Source organism: Myxocyprinus asiaticus, chromosome 50, assembly GCF_019703515.2.
Source record: "Myxocyprinus asiaticus isolate MX2 ecotype Aquarium Trade chromosome 50, UBuf_Myxa_2, whole genome shotgun sequence".
In the NCBI taxonomy this organism is placed as follows: Eukaryota; Metazoa; Chordata; class Actinopteri; order Cypriniformes; family Catostomidae; genus Myxocyprinus; species Myxocyprinus asiaticus.
The window spans coordinates 5000732-5021217 of NC_059393.1; the positions used below are offsets into that span (position 1 = coordinate 5000732).

Genomic DNA, 20486 nt, shown 5'->3' on the forward strand with positions numbered 1-20486 from the left:
AAAGTGGTTTCAGAATGAAAGCATATGCTTTAGGTGTATGAAGACAAACTGTCCTTCAACACAATTCTTCTGTTGACATTTCAATTATATGTTGCTTTTTCCCCTCCACTCAAACATAGACTAAAGAAAGCTGCGTTAGTCATTACAACCAAGATTATTTTGTTTCAAATTTAGTTTTTATTTCTACTTCATTTTAAATTTGTCAATTCAATTTAATTTAGTTTTATTTTAAATCATCCCTATCTAAAGAAACAGTAGTCTATACTGAGATTTCTTCTGAATCTGTTTTCTCCATCTGCTGACTGATTTGGGAAAATACAGTAAATAGAAATGAGTCAACACAGTAGTAATTAGCACTCGCTGAGAAGTTACATCTCACCATTTGACTGCAAATGCTACATCCAAAAACACTGGAAAAGCCCACTGATAATATTAGGGCCATGTCGTCATGAACATTATTTCTAGTTAATTTGCAGGAAACCGCACAATGCAGGGCAATTCTGCATGCTGCTCGTGTACCTAAATCCCTGATGCGTCCATGTGCTTCTCGCAGCTGCTGCCACAGAAGATAAAAAAGAATAATAATTGATATTTGCATGAGCGGCAGCCGCGTTGGTCTGCAATCAGTCTGAAATCTTTAAATACCAACCAAAGAAAATTTCATAGAACTCTTCTTTAACCACAAAAACATGAAGAATAATCATTTTGAGTCATAAAATTAACAGAATTGTCCTTCAAAAGATGTAAGCTAAAAAAAAGTTGTGCATAAGTTACCCAGTGGTTTACAATAAAAATAAAATAAAATAAACATTTAAAAGAAAAAACGTCATAACCAACTAAATTCATCTCGTAAACACAAACTCTGTCATCGAATAATAAATTTATTTTATAGTCTATAATTAAATTATAAACAAAATATTTCACTGCCCAAAATATCCTAATATTTTATTGTGCATGGTTGAATGTTGTGAATGTTGGACAAATGCTGTAAAAGAATGTATTTTAAGCAGCTTGTCAATGCTTTGAAAAAAGTCAGTCAACAATAAATAGGTGCTGTTTATCTGTTTAGAGTTGCTGTCTGCTTTATTAATAATGCTTTTCTCCCCAACTATTTAAAAAGTTACACAGTTAATTCATCAAGCTATTATGGACCAGTTCAAGCTGACAACACTGCATGGACCACAAGAGACTACAGAAGCATACATGTGTAGATATATTATGCCTAAAAAGACTTAATATTTCGATATGCTGTTTTTACTAAACTGCGAGAGACAAGATGTGGGTGACTCAATAAGTTTTTAACGACGATGAAACAGCAGTGCGAGCACCGTCTTGGCTGCACAAACGCCATACGCAATTTTACCAGTTGTCAGGTCCCGTATCGTGTGAAACTGTCTTGTTTAGTTTCTATTACACTGGATACATACCCGCCTTTATGTTTTCGTCGTGCCAGCCACCTCGGTAGTCGATGTTATACAGTAGTCTCTATAGTAACATTCAAGCGTATTGGTTGACTAGAGTGTGCCTGTGCACGTGCGTATGTGTGTGTGCGTGTTTGCTTAAACACAGTGAAACAACTCTGGCTACGTTTCTGTTTTTTTATTGATTTTTTTGATTGATTTTTATTGATTTTTTTCATTGCATCACAAGTGTCATGGACTCAGCTGGACTCCAGAGTCCCAAAGGCTCGAGTCTGAGTCCAAACTCGAGTACCCCAACTCTACGAAATGTATAGCTTGTATTTTTGTTAAAACCTATAAATGCATTAGGGGTGGGAATCCTTAGGACTTCGAGTGTTTTGCTGTCCGACCGGGGTTGGGAAGGGAGGGGGTGGCTATAACCCTCTTGAGCATTTCGTCGCTTAAAAACGAGTCAATAGGCATATTCATTTCAGCCAAAATAAGAAACGTTCCAGCTATTACAGGATAGTTGGAGTTCATGATGCAGAATGTTGGTTGTTTGTTTCCTGTAAGATGTTGTAAAGCTTATTTCTTATTCTGTATCATGCTAGAATTCCCAGGTTTACTGGCTTTACATGATCATAAAAGGAGCCGACAAATTATAGATAATTTTGTACAGACAAGGTTAGTTTAATAATTTCGTTTTATTACACCAGTCTAATGTAAACCCATATAACATTTACATTTTGTAGCAATAATTTTAAAACTTTTTTTTAACTTTTATTTCAGTGAAATGCCTTGCCCCATAGACTTCCTATGACTTCCAGTAAAACCATTACTGTAAACATTATGTTTTTTTGGTTAATTAGTTGTCATGTGTATTCTGTTGATTCATGTCTTTTATTTTGAAATGTTTAGTTCTTGTTTTGAGTGAATGGGTATGTGCATAGTCAAGTCAGGTCATAGTCAAGTTCATGTTTATGTTTTATGTTTAACGTTTCTAGTTAGGGTTTTTTGGTTCACATTTGTAAATAAACTGCACTTGGGTTCTTCATCTTCACGTCTTCATCATTGCCATCATTGTCAGCAGTTCCAGCATACGTTACAGAATACTAGACCCACCCATGAACCCAGCAGTTTTACTTCTGCGCCTACGTCAGGGCAATCGTCCCCTGGAGGACTATGTCAAGGACTTCTGCAGTCTAGCCTGCCAGGTGGACTTTAATGAGGTTGCCCTCAAAGACTGTTTCAGATTTGGACTGAATGAGTCCATTTCTTTTTTGATGCCTGGCGGTCGCAGTTCCCTCAGCCTGGCTCAATATATCGACCTCGTCCTACGGATCATTGGTTCCACGTTCACTGTGGGGGAGTCGGATGCCGAGCCAGAGTTCCACGTCATGGCCCCCGCCGAGCCAGAGTTCCATGACATGGCCGCCGCCGAGCCAGAGTTCCACGTCATGGCCACCGCCGAGCCAGAGTTCCACGTCATGGCCGCCGCCGAGCCAGAGTTCCACGTCACAGCAACGCCTCAGCCTGCTCCATGCCACGTCACAGCAACGCCTCAGCCTGCTCCATGCCACGTCACAGCAACGCCTCAGCCTGCTCCATGCCACGTCACAGCAATGCCTCAGCCTGCTCCATGCCATGTCACAGGCACACCTGAGCAGTGGGACCTGGAGATGGTTCCCACCCTTATACCCACCCTTAGTTCTCCTGAGCAGGCAAGGGGAACTTTCGGCCCTCCGATCCTGCCTGGACCCTCTGAGCCCTGGACTTTGCCTTGGCCTGTCGGTCCCTCGACATTGCCTCAGCTCGGCGTTCCCACGGCTCCACTACGGTCCTTCAGCCTGTCGGCTGTGCCGGGGTCCCTCGTCCCTCCGGCTCCTCATTGGTCTGTCGGTCACCTGGCTCCGCTTTGGCTCTCCGATCCTCTGGCTGTGCCTCGTCCCTCCGATCTGTCAGCTTCACTGGGGACCTCCTTCCCTACGGCTCCACCTTGGTCCTCAGTCCCACCGGCTCCACCTCAGTCTTCTGATCCCTCAGCTCCGCCTTGCTCCTCCGAGCCTCCAGCACCGCCTTGGTCCTCCCTGCCATCGGCTCCACCCTGGCCCTTCGAGTCTTCGGCTACTCTCCGGGCACCATGTTCCATGGCTCCGCCCCTCGAGCCTCTCACGGCTCCACCTTCCATGGCTCTGCCCCTCGAGCCTCTTATGGCTTCACCCCCCACGGACTTGTCAGGTGTGCCCTGGTCCCATGCCCCTCGCCCTTTCTCGCCACGCCACGCCCCACGCCTCAAGACACCCCCCCCCCCTTCAGAACTTTGAATTTATGTCATGTTTTATGTGTTTTGTTTATGTGCTGGGGTGTCTGGAGCCACCCCTTAGTGGGGGGGATATGTCATGTGTATTCTGTTGATTCATGTCTTTTATTTTGAAATGTTTAGTTCTTGTTTTGAGTGAATGGGTATGTGCATAGTCAAGTCAGGTTATAGTCAAGTTCATGTTTATGTTTTATGTTTAACGTTTCTAGTTAGGGTTTTTTGGTTCACGTTTGTAAATAAACTGCACTTGGGTTCTTCACCTTCACGTCTTCGTCATTGCCATCATTGTCAGCAGTTCCAGCATACGTTACATTAGTACAAAATGAGGCATGAGTTTGAATGGACACAACTATCTGTTATGTCGACCCCTAAACGATTCCGTAAATATGTCTGTTAATATCAGGAATATGTCAGTAACACATAACCAGAAGTTCATCCGCCTAGAAAAGTCAAACAACTTTAAAAGGACCATTAAGACAACTTTATGGCTAAAATTATATTTTTTATTGAATAATTCATGTGAGTGCTTTAACAAAAATACAAGTTTAAATTTTCTTTTTTTAACCCTTCAGTATCCTTGACCAATACTATTCCATTATGAGTGCATTACTGTAAACACGATTTTAGTTAGTTTTTTACAAACTGAGGAACCAGCCAAAATGATTTCAACGACTTGAACCCAGAACATTGCTTTAGTAAAAAGTATCATAAGTGTTTAAATAGGACCTTGTAATCCTGTGGGCAGATGCACTTGTACAGATGTATGGGGTCATTGTGGCATCTGCCCTCATTCTGGCAGGGGTTTGAAGAACATGGGCTGCACTTCCCAGATACAGCTGGATCCACAGGACCTGAAGGAGATCATACTTGGCAAGTAAATAACCTTCAAACAGTTTGCACACAGAAAATGCCCTATATTTCTTCTTTAATCTACTTTTTCACCTACCTGTGCATTGAAAGTTATTGCCAGGTGTTGTGAGCAGTAGTTTGCCCTCCATGCCCTGTGGCCCTGCACAACGGGCAATACCGGGTTCCTTATAACCACTTTTCACCCAGTCAGAGAGCCAACGCAGGCGACAGTCACAGTACAGTGGGTTTGCACCAATGGCCCTTGATAATAATACAAAAACATTGTGGAAAAATGAATAGGCTACTACAGCTCAGCTATGTTATACATGTTCATGTATGTAGTAAGACAGAGAGTACAGTGACCAGTGTAAGATTGTGTTTTTATACACATGTGTGAATTTATCTATGTGTACAGAAAGAGAACAGGTGTGACTCACAGGTGTGATAAAGATGCAGCATCTCTGAAGATTTCTTGGTGTAATTCAGAAATATTGTTGCCATGGAGAGATCTGCATAAATGGACAACAGTGAGGTGAAAACATGTGGGTTGAGTTGAGGTTAAAAGATTAAATGTATATGTTTGTTAAATACAGCACATTACATTTTTTTTTTTAAATCATAAAAACACACATTTGTGTAATAAATGTTAAAGTAGAAGTGTTTTAAGATATGTACGATAAACTATTTTTAATAATGTTAAAATTAGATGGTGGAGATATGGTTTAAACCTAACAGAAATGGAGAAATGGAGTATTATTAACTCACAGCAGTCGAAGAGAGGACAGTCCTCCAAACACACGAGGAGGGATACAGCGCAGAGCGTTATAACTGAGGATGCTGTAATGAAACAGACAGACATCTCAAACACAGACATCATCAACAGAAAACAGTAGTTATTGACATGTTTTTGTGTGCATGTGTATGTGTGTGTGTGTGTGTGTGTGTGTGTGTGTGTGTGTGTGTGTGTGTTTGACTTACAGTGTTGTGAGCTGACTCATGTTGACAAAAGACGAGTTGGACAAGGAGCTGATTTTGTTGTTGCTTAAGTCCCTGAAATGTTTAAAATGCATGAAAACATTTTAACTTATGCATGTATCAGGTTCGAGCAAAATTTAGAATTGGCCATGCCCTACAGGAAATTAAACTGAATTTCAATTGGAATGATAGGAAGCTGAATTCCCTAATTTTTAATTCAAAGAAATTTAATACAGTCATTTAATTTTATAGGCAAATTATTCCTTGATTGGTAGAATTATTATTCTTTTTATTTATTTTTTTACTTATTAGACATAATTTCTCTACATTTCTCTAATATTAATATTATTTTATCTAATATTTCTCTAATATCTGGCCAATTAAAATTAACGCAGAAATCAAAATATATTTTATTATTGCCATACAGCACCAAAAATGGTCTGCCACATTGCTTTTAAATAACTTCATAAAATAAATAGATCAAAACTTGAATCTATTGATTGTGTAATATATTGAGTAAATTGTAACTTGAACCACAGTCCATTATATAAAAATGCATTGACTCTAGGTGGCCTTTCAAAAGTTTATTGTTTTAATTATGTTTATTATATCATTCATTTTAAGTAAATGAAATTAACTCAAAATGTTAAGGTGCCATGATTTAAAATCTGCCGTCATTGTAACAGTAATCTTTTGTCTCACAATTGTCAATTGTCTATATAGATTAAGTTTAAGAAGATTTCTTAAATTCTGTCAACTTAAAAGAGTCCTATGACAATTGCATCTTTTCAAAATCAAATCAAACTGCATCATACTAAATGTATTATCAAGTGATAGTTCACCCAAAAATGAAAATTCTCCCATCATTTACTCACCCTCATGCCATCCCAGATGTGTATGACTTTCATTCTTCACCAGAACACAAATGAAGATTTTTAGAAGAATATTTCAACTGTAGGTCCATACAATGCAAGTGAATGGTGACCAGACCTTTGTAACTCCAAAAATCACATAAAGGAAATGTTGCAGTAATCCATAAGACTCCAGTGTTTAAATCCATATCTTCAGAAGTGATATGATAGGTGTGACTGAGAAAGAGATCGTCTCGGTTACTGTCGTAACCTCCGTTCCCTAATGGAGGGAACGAGACGTTGTGTCAATGTAGTGACACTAGGGATCGCTCTTGAGAGCCCCGAACACCTCAGATCTTTAAGAAAAGGCCAATGAGAATTGGCGAGTGGAATTTGCATGCCGCTCCCCCGGACATACAGGTATAAAAGGAGCTGGCTCGCAACCACTCATTCAGGTTTTGTGCTGAGGAGCCGAGACAGGGTCCCGGCCATTTCAGCGGGTAGTGCAGCGTTGTGGCAGGGGGGACACAACGTCTCGTTTCCTCCATCAGGGAACGGAGGTAACGATACTAACCTAGACATTCCCCTTCTGTCACTCACTCAATGTTGTGTCGATGTAGTGATACTAGGGGTCCCTATATGAAACGCCACAACTAGCTGAACTGTGTTACGTGGACTGCCGGTGCCGGTGCAAGCAAGCTGCTGCGTGCATAGTAGCAGGTGCACCGGTCTGCACGTAGCCTTCCCCAATGCCCAAAAAAACGTTGTATAGTTCCCCACATCCCAAGGGGGGGGAAGAGATGTATCTAGTATGGAAGCAGGCCGCGCCAGCCACGGCCTTTTCTCTCTATGTTTTCTCTCCACAGAGTATTCAGTTATTCGGCTGGGGACATTTTAACGCTCAATATATGCGCCGGGGAAGGTGTTATTTTCCTATCCTATTCTGTCAGGGGGAAAAGACCCCGCGGAGACCACATCCTGCCCACACATGGAAGAGGCACAGTGGTAGGACCTGCCTGAAAGGGGAGGAGCTCTACAAACACGACAACCGGGACAGAGAGGGCTCTGTCGAAGAGAGACGCAGGTCTATCGACAGGGAGACCGTACTGCGGAAAATACATCACAGGGGGTTACCAGAGTAACCGGCACCTGTGAAGCACCAAGGGCAAGGTTGTGGGAACCTTGGGCACATAGCCCGGCCAGGGTCTCAGGATTATGTGAGAGTCACCCGGACCAAACTCCAGGCAGGTATCGCTCACAGAGAATGCTTGCAGGTCCCCGACCCTCTTGATAGAGGTGAGCGCAATCTGGAGGGCCTTCTTCAAGGAGAGGGCTTTCAACTCAACTGACTCTAGCGGCTCCAAAGGGGCTCCTCGAAGGCCCAGGAGGACTATGGAGAGACCCCATGAGGGGAACAGGCATGGCCAAGGAGAATTCAGCCTCCAGGCACCTCTCAGGAACCTGATGATCAGGTCGTACTTCCCTAAGGACTTACTGTCCACTGTATTGTGGTGTGCCGCTATGGCAGCCACATACACCTTCAAGGTGGATGGGGACAGCCATTCCTCCAGCCTCTCCTGCAGGAAGGAAAGCACTGACCCGACTGCGCATATCTGAGGGTCTTCAGCTCGGAAAGAACACCAATTTGCGAACCAACGCCACTTCAGTGTATAAAGCTGCCTCATGGAGGGAGTTCTGGCCTGAGTGATCGTGTCTACCACTGCTGGTGGTAGGCCACTTAGGTCTTCCGCATCCCGTCCAAGGGCCAGATGTGGAGGTTCCAGATTTCTGGGTGCTGGTGCCAGATGGTGCCCTGTCCCTGAGAAAGAAGGTCCTTCCTCAGGGGAATTTGCCAGGGAGGGGCTGTCACGAGGAACATGAGGTCTGAGAACCAAGTCTGGGTGGGCCAATACGGGGCCATGAGGATGACCTGCTCCTCGTCCTCCCTGACCTTGCGCAGGGTCTGTGCAAGAAGGCTCACTGGGGGGAACGCATACTTGCACAGCCCCCAGGGCCAGCTGTGTGCCAGCGCATCTGGGCCGAGGGGGGCCCCCATCAGCTTCCTGCGGGGGGCTCTACGCTGGGGCTGAGAACTGGGCTCGGGCTGAGGTGGAGCCGCTTGGGCTTTCGCCACCGCAGGGGGACGCCCTCGGCGAGCAGACGGGATATGGGATCTTGAGCCGCGCCGGGGCAAGATGTGTTGTATAGCCTCCGTCTGCTTCCCCACCGCTGAGAACTGCTGGGCGAAGTCCTCGACGGTGTCGCCAAATAGGCCGATCTGGGAGATGGGGGAGTTGGGAAAGCAAACCTTGTCTGCGTCCCTCATCTTGACCAGTTTCAGTCACAGGTGGCGTTCCTGGACCACGAGTGTGGACATCGTCTGCCCGAGTGCTCGCGCCGTGACCTTCGTCGGCCGGAGGGTGAGGTCGGTCACCGAGCACAGCTCCTGCATCACATCGGGATCAGGACTACCCACGTGCAGTTCCTTTAGTGCCTTGGCCCGGCGTACTTGCAGGAGGGCCATAGCATGCAGGGCAGAGTCGGCCTGACAAGCAGCGCTGTAGGCTTTGGTCGTCTGAGATGACGTCGTCCTACAGGCCTTGGAAGGGAGTGCCGGGCGATCCCGCCAGGTGGCTGTGCTTTGCGGGCACAGGTGCACAGCAACTGCCTTATCCACCTGAGGGACCTCCGTATACCCGTGGGCCACCCCGCCATCGAGAGTAGTGTGAGTGGACGAGTTGGGAGGTCGGTTTCGGGCAGAAAAAGGTGCCCTCCACGACCTCGTCAGCTCGTCATGCACTTCCGGGAAGAAAGGGATCTTGGGGGAGGGGGGTGGCTGTGAGCAGCACCCCGAATCCAGGAACTAATCATCTAGCCGCGAGGGCTCAGGGGAGGGTGGAAGGTCCACTCCAACCCGACACACGCGGCGGCCCAGGCAAGCATGGTGGTCATCTCGTCGTCAGCCTCAGACTGGGCGGGCCGACCCGAAGGTGGCAGCCCAGTCAAGTCCTCGGCGTCTGATATCAGCGGTACGCTCTCCGATACAGCGATCAAGCACTCATCCCGCACCGGAGCTCCGAAAGGGACACTAAGCTGGCCCTGGTGCGAGCTGGTCTGCTCTCGGAACTTGCCGGGGACAAACGAGTGTGCTGGGGAATGGGAGGTCTGCGGGGATTTACCCGGCAGAGCCGCACCCACTGAAGCTCCCAAATCGCCTCCAACGCCAGCCGGGCCGGCCTTGTACCCGGAGGTAAAAGGTGAGGCGCGGGGGGTGGCTAGAGTGGCTTTCCCCCGGAAGAAGGAAAGCCGCGACCGCAACGTTGCCATGGTCATATTCTCGCAATGAGAACATGAACAATCCACGAACGCTGCCTCAGTGTGATCGCTCCCCAGACACGTGAGGCAGCGCCCGTGGCCGTCTGAAGCGGAGAGATAGCGACCACATCCAGGAATCACACAAAGATGGAAAGGCATCTTTATAAAGATGCGTCTTTAAAAAGACGTTCAACGTCAATGTGTGTGCTCTAATAGAGAAAATATTCTCTTTAGCAGGAATATACACCCTTTTAGAGCTGTCGAAGCGCCTAGGGGCAAAATCTGCACTCATTGTATAGAAGGAGAAAAAGTCGCTGGAAATGCGCCATATTTCCAACAGCATAAGCTTCTTAAGAGGTGAATGGAACAGCAGTAGTATTCAGCTCGCTGATAGTACGACGTTCGGCTCCGAAGAAAAAATCTGAATGAGTGGTTGCGAGCCAGCTCCTTTTTTACCTGTGTGTCCGAGGGAGTGGCATGCAAATTCCACTTGCCAATTCTCATTGGCCTTTTCTCAAAGATCTGAGGTGTTCGGGGCTCTCAAGTGCGACCCCTAGTGTCACTACATCGACACAACATCGAGTGAGTGACAGTAGGGGAACAATATTTAAGTCCTTTTTAAAACTAAATCTCCACTTTAACTTTCACTTTTACATCTGAAAGTCACATGTGGTGCCTTTTTAGTTTCACTTTCACATCTGAAAATGAAAGTGGAGATTTACTTTTATGTTTCCTTTATGTGATTTTGGAGCTTTAAAGGTCTGATCACTATTCACTTGCATTTTAAGGACCTAATGAGCTAAGATACTTTTCTATTTTTCTTCAGATGTATTCTGGTGAAGAATGAAAGTCATACACATCTGGGATGGCATGAGTGTGAGTAAATGATGAGAGCATTTTCATTTCTGGGTGAACTATCCCTTTAAAAACTAAACTTAACAACAGTAATATGAATTTCTTTTAACTTTATTCTATTTTAATTCTTCTTTCCTAAATTCAAATTTGAATTGCGATTCTACATCCTGTTTACTACTTCAATTCAAGTTTAATTCATTTGGCAATTCAGAATGGTGCCTTGACAGGTAATCACATCACATTCAATGTGAAACAATCTATATAATTAAAATGAGTAGTAGTAGTATTGTTCTGATGTTGTAGTTGTTGTCATATATTATACATGGGTTTTGGCTATATTCTGTAGACTTAAGTCCAAATATTGCATTGCATTATATATACTGTATAATATTTGGAAAATCATGCAGTGGTTTCTGTAGATGGTACTTCTTAAGAAATGTATAATATATATAAACATTAAGCATTAAAATAAAATGAAATCAACCAACTCCTTTTTGTGAAATATTTTACTTGAAAAGTATGCTTGTGCTATGTTTATTTAAAATAAATGTCACTTGCTTTGATATTTTGTTATCTAATGCAATGAAATTCATATATTTTGAAATGTGTCCTAAGTGTCCCCATATATTTTAAGGCCAATGTATGTGATAGGACACCTTTGCATTATGTTGAATATAGAGGCTCTTGAATGTACATATTGCATATTAGACAGACTGCCTCCAATGGCTAAATATGGAACTGCAGGAGGAAGGCTGAAGTGATTAGCGTTCAAGATTTAAATCATAATACACTCACACGAGCTGCAGGTGTTTAAAAGTCGAGAGCTCTTTGGGCACGGCAACAAACTGATTCCCATCCAGGTATCTAAGGAGACAGGAAGAGCATTGAGTTCATGAGAGACTGAAATACACCCAGACGGGAATTCCGAAGCATTTGCATAAACTCCAGCCTACCGCCCACCCTCCGAATATGACTCACAGTTCAGTGACATTGTGTGGGATGCCTTGGGGTAAGCCAAACAAGTGTTTGTTACTGCAACGCACCACGGTATCCAGACAAGTGCACTCCTCCGGACACTCTGGCTTGGGTGCACAGCTTGTGTCATCTTCCAAGATAACTGAAAGTAAAGAGGAACAAAGAGAAAGACTCAGATAGAAGTCGAAGCTCTGCTGCTACTGAATCTATAGTGCCACACCAAACATATATATATATATATATATATATATATATATATATATATATATATATATATATATAAAAGGCTACGTACCGCAAAATAATGCAAAGAAAACATCTTTCTGTTACCCTTTTTCACTGCTACACTCAAAAATAAACATGCAACCAGTGTTGTCCATTTCTGGCCTAACTTTTATGTTTTGTTACTTTCATGCCTTACTCAATTTTTTATTTTAATAAAAATAAAAATAAAAAAACACTAAAACATTAAACTATGAATTTACTATGAATTTAAAAAAGCATGCAGGTTCCAGTAATGTTTGCATTGGCATGTTTTTTTACCTTTGTCACAGAGGAAGTCTGGCTTTGCCACATCCTGCAGTGGAATCTCTCTAAGGAAGGCAGGATTCTGACAGCGAGGATTCCCTGTTACAATCTGCCGAGAACGAAGCCATTCTCCCAACCAAGACAGACGACAATCGCAATTAAAGGGGTTTGCCAGCAAGTTTCTGAAAAAGATTAAATTGGTGAAAAGAGGGAGCATAAAGAGAAAAAAATAACAGCTCAAATCAGTCTTCTTATCTTTAACTAAAACTGAAACAATAACCATTTTAATTAACTGAAATAAAAACTAAATTAGAAAAACTGAAACTAAACTAAAATCCATTGCCATTGCTACAAAACAAGCTAAAATGAAATAAAAATGACCACAAATACATTTTAAAGTTCCCACTTTATAATAGGTGTCTACTACTATGTACGTACTTACATTAAAAATATTAATTATTTGGGGGCCTGGGTAGCTTAGCAGGTAAAGACGCTGACTACCACCCCTGGAGTCACGAGTTCGAATCCAGGGCATGCTGAGTGACTCCAGCTAGGTCTCCTAAGCAACCAAATTGGCCCGGTTGCTAGGGAGGGTAGAGTCACATGAGGTAAACTCCTCGTGGTCACGATTAGTGGTTCTCACTCTCAATGGGGTGCATGGTAAGTTGTGCGTGGATCGCGGAGAGTAGCATGAGCCTCCACATGCTGTGAGTCTCCGCGGTGTCACGCACGATGAGCCACATGATAAGATAAGCAGATTGACTGTCTCAGAAGCGGAGGCAACTGAGACTTGTCCTCCACCACCCGGATTGAGGTGAGTAACCGTGCCACCATGAGGACCTACTTAGTAGTGGGAACTGAGCATTCCAATTTGGGAGAAAAGGGGGATAAAAAAAATAAAAATAAAAAATATTAAGAGAGACTGTAATATATGAATGAATCAAGACACAGACTTCTGTTTGTGGGATTTACACCAGGACCGACACATCTCACCTGCACCTTTAATCACGTCATTTAACAACTGGTTGTTCATTTCGGTTCCGTACCCACTGTGTGGAATTTATGAAAATGCGTTTGTTGTTGTTGTTGTTTTTTTGATCCCCTTTTTCTCCCCAATTTGGAATGCCCAGTTCCCACTACTTAGTAGGTCCTCATGGTGGCACATTTACTCACCTCAATCCAGGTGGTGGACAAGTCTCAGTTGCCTCCGTTCTGAGACAGTCAATCCGCGCTTCTTATCACGTGGCTCGTTGTGCATGACACTGCAGAGACTCACAGCATGTGAGGCTCATGCTACTCTCTGCGATCCACGCACAACTTACCATGCGCCCCATTGAGAGCGAGAACCACTAATCGCGACCACGAGGAGTTTACCCCATGTGACTCTACTCTCCCTAGCAACCGGGCCAATTTGGTTGCTTAGGAGACCTGGCTGGAGTCACTCAGCACGCCCTGGATTCGAACTCGTGACTCCAGGGGTGGTAGTCAGCGTCAGTACTCGCTGAGCTACCCAGGCCCTTTGCTGTAAGTGATTTTAGCTTTCTGAAGCTGTTGAATTAGCCATGCCCTCTCATTCCAAAACCCCGCCCTCCAAAGATAAACTTGAGACCAAAACCGAGCAAAAGAGCAGCATTGTTTGTTTCTGTGACTGTCAATAGCACCCTCAGCTGACAAACATTATGAATCATAGCCTCAATGATCCGCTTCAAATGCAACACTATGAGAACGAGCAAAATGATTGACAGGTGAATTTAGCTGCACTATGTTCATGGCAAAAGACACTTAATATGAAGTGGAACCAATTTTAGTTTTAGTTTTTGATTCACGATAGATTCTAAAATGCAAAACCTTTACAACCCACATTCATCAAATATGAAAAATACAACTAGACAGGGATAATACTACATAGCTTTAAGAAATGTAATAGTGTTAAGCAAATTAAAATGATTTCAGTTTGGCAGCCCTAAAATACTAAAAGTAAAATTAAAAATTAAATACTTAACAACTAAATCTTAACAGAAACTAAACACTGTGAAAAGAAAAAAGAAAAACAAAATGTCAAGTGAAAACTAATGGAAAAAAAAGTAACTAAATTGAAAAGACAAATAAGAAAAACAATTTTTAAATAAAAACTATATTAAAAATCCAAAAACTATTTTAATGTCTCAATTGCATTCACACATTTCTATTATTAAAGATCAAGATGCTTTTACAGTGTGGAGAGGTTTGGCAGCGTGTCAAATGCTCCAGGCATGAACGTGGTGAGCTGATTGTCATAGAGTGAGAGCAGACGCACGTTCTGAAGGCCAGAGAAGCTGCTGTTATGGATGCAGCGGATGCGATTATTTCTGAGCATCCTAACAAAGACACAAATAAAGAGATTCAGAGTACAGCTTCAGGGTGGTTATATGACACAATGAAAAGACATCCAGAACGGCTCAGCTACACTGAATGCTGTTATTGTTCTTGAGTAATGAGACATTTGCACAGTCCTTTAGTGATTTCTGGAGATGATACTTAATTATAAATATGTTAACATCATGGACTACTTTGAGAATTTTAAAACACAAATTAGTTCAATTAAATTGGGGGGACAATCAATCAATCAATTTTTTAATTATAATTTTTAATCATTATAAAATAATAATTAAATGTGACATAAATAATAAAATTATTTCTTAATACAAATATTTCAATACAGAAATAAATATTATTTAATTATTTATTTTATTATAAATATTTAATTATTAATATAAATAAATTATTTAATAATACAAAGTAATTACATATGTACTAATAATAATAACTAACATTATTAATAATATATTAAATAATAAATTATGTGTTATAAATTATTTATAATAATTTAATAATAAATAATAATTATTTTTTATTTATTAATTGATGATATATTATTTATTTTATTAAATCATTTAATAACTTAAACAATACATTTAATTTAATATAATATATAATAATATTATTATTAACAATAATAATCTAAAAATTATTCATAATTAAAAAGAATAATTTATATTAAATACAAAATGGAATTCTTGCCACTAGTAAGCAGGCATTGAAACAACAACAATGAAAACACTAGCTTTCAACATTAGAAAACATACAGTATGTTTAAGCTTTAGTTAAAGGAATATTTACCCAAAAAAGACAAATCTGTCATAATTTACCCTCATGCCGTTATAAACCAGTATGATTCTCTTTCTTATTCAAAACACAAAAGGAGAAATTTGAATGATAATTGTGGTCTGTCTTTTCCATACAATGGCAGCAGATAGAGACCCTCTTTAAAGCTTAAAAAATGACCTGAAATTATTTAAAAAGTAGTTAACAATAGAATTTGGTGGAAAGTCCTGAAAGTCCTGAAAGTCCTTTTTCAGTTAGAATCTTGATGTCTGTTGTAAGTTCATAAGCACTAAAATATAAGTTTGTTCACAGTAGCTCGCACCTTCACGTGATAACTTGCATTGTTTAACACTAAAAACAACTCAAGTACTCGTTGTATGCATGAATGCTCGAAGAAAGAAAGTCATACAGGTTTGGAACGCATGAGAGTAAATTATGAGAGATTTTCCATTTTTGGGTGAACTACTGTATTACCACATTACAACTAGTAAACTGTGCTTCTGCAATTGTGATAATGATAATGAAAATGGCACTTGCAGCATGCGTAATCCGTCCATTCCCCGGAACATTCCTCCACGCACAGACACCAGGTGGTTGGCCGTTAGGTGAAGTTCAACCACAGATGATGCGCCATCAAAAGCTCCATCCTCAATCTCAGAAATTTTATTGTTGCTAAGGTTTCTGAGGCACACACATCAAGAAAACGAATTTATTACGCATTGTTATACAATGCTAAGCAATATGGATTATTTTAATGTGGTTTCATCGTATTGTGCAGAACATATGTGTGATTCTCACATCTTCTTGAGATAAGTGAGGGGCCTAAAGAGTCCTGTTGCTTCCAGGATGGACAGGTCATTGTTATTCAGACGACTGAAAGAAAATGTGAAAAGAAAAATTGACTGATCACGAACACATATGTGTTCCAAAGCCAATTGAGCTGCCTTGCTGCCAATAGAGCGCAACAGTACTCGCCCACATTTCAGCCATCCTGTTCCGGAACTCTTTGTCCCCTTCTTTTTTACCATAGAGATTTCATAAAATCCTTCATTAAGAGATCTAAGCCAACATCCAAACTAACCAGCTCAGAAGTGAATCACAACATTACAAACTTTGATTTCAAGCAAAAAAGTATTTGAAAATCAGGCAAAAAGATAATTATACAAGACTGTGTACTTAACGACTTTCATGAGGGAATGAATTACAATCCCATGAAGCATTGCGAATGACGTAATCAAATTAAAAATAATGCAAATATATAAAACAACTGATTTAAAGTTGTTGATTATAAGTATATAAACAATATATTTAAAGTTCTGAGTTCAAAATATTCAAATAAGTACAAATATATAAGTAGTTTGAGAGTGCTGGGAGCGCTTTTAGTGCGCTTTGTTTTCCACCACTCTCTGATTTGTGGATTTTCCCCAACAGAATCCTGGGTAGTGTATTTCTCCACCAAAAATGTATATATTAAACAAAATGTAAAAAGTTGAAATATCAAGGACTGATGGCTTCAACCGAAGCATATTATCATTAATTAACAACCTCAGAGCTCACAGTAGGTCTGTCTTTAAAAATGTATAAGTTATCATGGGATTTTTACTTCCTTTTTAGGCTATTTAAGGCAATATCTTATCTTCAATGTAAGTGACCAATTTTCAACGCTCTAAATAGGCAGCAAATGTAGCATACAAATAGCGCTGCTCATGTGAAGCATACAGGAGAATCGACTCATTTTGATTTGATTTCAGTATTCTGGTGTTAGCATGTTGCTAAGCTAACTATGTTACCTAACTCACTAACAAAGCTAACTTCGTCAAAGTTTTTTGAATTGAATGAAGTATATTTAAAATAGACATTCTTCTCGTTCCGTCCGCCATCTTGGATATATGTTTTCCACTGGGCTCACTAGTTTTTTAAACAAAGCCGTAGTGTTGTTGTACGCTTACAGTTCAGTTGTAGAAAGTGGAAGGTGCTCTGGGAATTTGGTAAGGCGTAAATTTGAGCAGTCCACCACAGTAGCTTCGCAGCGACATTTCGGTGGACAAACAGGCTTGCTGTTACAGTCCTTGTTCAAACGCGTGTCTTCTGCGCCTGAGACAAAAGATTTCAGAAGATTTCAGAGGACAACAAGGAATCATAGGAAAGTATAAATGGGACAAGATTTGATTTGGCTTCACCCATACTACTTCCAGTCATCTACAAATAAGGTTCGAGAGAGGGATATATTTAAAGCACAACACTTGACAGAAACAACTCACCTGGGATGTGGTACTGTTCCTTGGCTGCTATGGCAACAGATGCAAGAAAAGAAACAAGAAAATACATCTGTTGTATATATGGGTGCGAGCAAAATCAAGTTTGAAACAAAATGTCTCTAATATGTGGTTTACACAGAGAACTGTGCCCTGTACATGGACATCTGCCGGACAACAGCTGAAAGACTGCAAATTAGCAACAAAAACTCATCTCTGAGCACCTCATCTTGAGATCCTTTGTATTTGTTAGTTAATCTGAATGATCAATGTTTCTTATATACTTTAGTAAACACGTTTGGATCATTATACTTAGAAGCCGTGTTGTACCTGAACAGCGGAACTTCTTGCTCTTGATTTGACTGATGCGTTTGTTGGCGAGTCGTCGTGGACTGGAGCAGCGAGCGCCGCTGGTCTCAATCGGGTTAGAACGCAAAAAGTCCGCCAGCCACTTTAGACCACAGTCACAGATGAAGGGGTTCTGAGCTAAATGTCTGAAAGAAATCAATGAAATCACATCTTGATTAGTAATTGGGTGGTTTTTTTTTTAAATTTTTTTTAATTTTTTTTAACTATGGCTACTTTTATGTCCTTAGGGTTGATTTTTATTCAAACTGACAGATTTTAATTCTAGGAAACTTTTTATCATGCCTTAATCATTTATCTTTTCAGCTTGCTATTTTTATTTAAACTTTAATGTGATGGATAAAATCCATCATAAAATATGAATTTTAAAGGTAACACTTTACATTAATGTTACCTTGGTTAAGGGTTTATAAAGAGTTTTATTAATTACTAATAATGCATTTACAAATTCATTATAAACCATTGATATGCGATTATAACAACATGCATAACAATGGAGACTTTCATGCAATACCTGCCAAATAGTAAGCCATTTTACCTCACATGCTATAAATGCTTAATATAAAATGTACCCATATGAATAATTTATTAAGGAGTTGCCACAATTAGAAACCTGTATACATAAAGTTCAGTACGGTTTAATGGTCATCAGGCTTTATTATGTGATATATGCTGTGAATGAGCATGAAGAAGACTTTAGGTAACTGGGACTAAGTAAGTTGGGACAGAACTCGGAGTAGCACCATTCTTTTGACATCAATGTGACAAGGAAAGTGACAACACAATTGAGTCAAGATATTACAGTCGTGAATACAAACACAAAATGGGCTGTAGCGAAATGACATAATCCCTACTTTTATTCTTATAACAGTGTATTTTTGCTGCATTGTGACAAATCATAAATTAGGGTATTTCATGTTTTTGATTAATATCAAAAGTATGAATAGGTGTATTTATTAAGCATTTATAACATGCAAGTTAAAAAGCTCACTATTTAGCAAATATTGCATGAAAGTTGCCCATTTTATTTATGTTGTTGTAACTGCATGTCAATGCCATTTGTAAGTGACTTATTGTGTTATAATATTCTTATAAATGTCATTAATGAACCCCTTTATAAAGCCTTAACAAAGGGAACATTAATGTGAAGTGCTACCATTTTGAATATTAAAAAAGAAATATAAATTTGAAATATTAGCATTTTAAATATTTTAATTTTAGCATACAAATGCTAATCACTAAAGAGTGAAATAAATATGAAAGTATTTTAATATTTATTGTGTGAAAATGATTTATATCAATTCTGACACAAATTACGATTGTCCCTCAGACATTATGGCATCATTTCAACCATTTTCGCCCAAAATAAATTTTTACAAAAGTTTACTAGTTTACCAAGGAGAAAACAGTGTTAGTGAAGAGCATGCTTGAAATGTATATTTGATGTATGAAGAAAACAATGAAAAATCAAGGTAAATACTGTTTACTTGCAAACAAAATATTTGCTTGGGCATCATTTCCAATTAATTTGTAATTTTGAAAAATTATGCAAAAGGTGTGAAAATATTATTTGTGTGTATTTAGGATGCAAAAAATGCTAGCTGTGAAATGTGCCTTGGCAAAACAAAGGAGTTGGCCATTCGATTAAAAAAATAAAATGTCATCTACAAGACAAATGAACTAATAAACTAGTGTGAAAAGTGTGTTTAAAGGAGTACATTTTATATGAAAACAAAAGTGTCTTACAGAGTCTGGATAGATTTCAGTGGTGTAAAGGTGCCTTTGGCTAAAGTCTGGATCTTATTGTCATAGAGAGACAATAGAGACAAGTTCTCAAGGTCCTGGAAGATGTTAACACGAACACAGTGGATTTTATTGGCATTTAATAATCTGAGAGGGAAAGAGAGAGAGAGAGAGAGAGAGAGAGAGAGAGCGAGAGAGAGAGAGAGAGGTCAATAAAAAAACATACAGTAGACAACACAAACCATACAATGACTGTCTGGATGGCAATTTTTAAATGTGCTGTCTTATTCATACACCATTAAGCAATACAGTTTTGACATTTATCATTCAGCATGTGGGCAGTAATTGTGCATTCACAAAAGCATGAGAGGTGACTGTAGGGATCTACATTAAGCGCTGTGGTACTTACAGTAACTCTAATGCGCTCAATCCGTCAAAAACACCTCGAGGCAAATCTGTGATCTTGTTTCCATAAAGAACCCTGTGAAAAAAAAAAACATACTAACATGAGATATCATAATACTGATAAACTGTTTCATTTTCTCAAGTCTGTAGGGCTTGGTATACATGAGGATTTAATAAAAAATTACCATATACAGACATGAGGTTGATTCTTAAATTTACATAGAAATGCCACAAACATAGAGCGCACAAAGCCCTACTAAGTATAAATGATTCTATCTACAGCCATGAAACTCTTCATAGCGCAAGCTCGAAGGTCCTTTGACATGCAATATGTTAGCCTCTATTTGTCTAACATTTAAATTGCCTCAGATGTTTGCAGGTAAGCCGGTTTCATTGCAGTACGCTACGGGAGTTTTATCTTTGAAACCCTCCTCCTCATCAGCATCACCTGTCTAGATCTGTTTCAAAGGGATTGTATGTACGTGTAATTGTGCAGCAGCAGCAT

The 20486-nt window shown here is 40.3% G+C and overlaps 1 protein-coding gene across 1 annotated transcript in view; it reads right to left on the bottom strand.

Annotated features, from left to right (window-relative positions):
• The window catches only part of LOC127438751 (slit homolog 1 protein-like), a 90066-nt gene that overhangs the window by 17811 nt on the left and 51769 nt on the right, over window positions 1-20486 (bottom strand). Inside the window, exons 12-27 of the mRNA XM_051694576.1 lie at window positions 19986-20057; window positions 19580-19723; window positions 17798-17961; window positions 17474-17497; window positions 17162-17306; window positions 16011-16085; window positions 15750-15893; window positions 14282-14425; window positions 12084-12250; window positions 11544-11682; window positions 11361-11429; window positions 5548-5619; window positions 5335-5406; window positions 5007-5078; window positions 4667-4830; window positions 4447-4571 (exon numbers count right to left, since the gene is read on the bottom strand). Coding sequence (XP_051550536.1) covers window positions 4447-4571; window positions 4667-4830; window positions 5007-5078; window positions 5335-5406; window positions 5548-5619; window positions 11361-11429; window positions 11544-11682; window positions 12084-12250; window positions 14282-14425; window positions 15750-15893; window positions 16011-16085; window positions 17162-17306; window positions 17474-17497; window positions 17798-17961; window positions 19580-19723; window positions 19986-20057 — 1792 coding nt within the window. The remainder of the gene's footprint in view (window positions 1-4446; window positions 4572-4666; window positions 4831-5006; window positions 5079-5334; window positions 5407-5547; window positions 5620-11360; window positions 11430-11543; window positions 11683-12083; window positions 12251-14281; window positions 14426-15749; window positions 15894-16010; window positions 16086-17161; window positions 17307-17473; window positions 17498-17797; window positions 17962-19579; window positions 19724-19985; window positions 20058-20486) is intronic.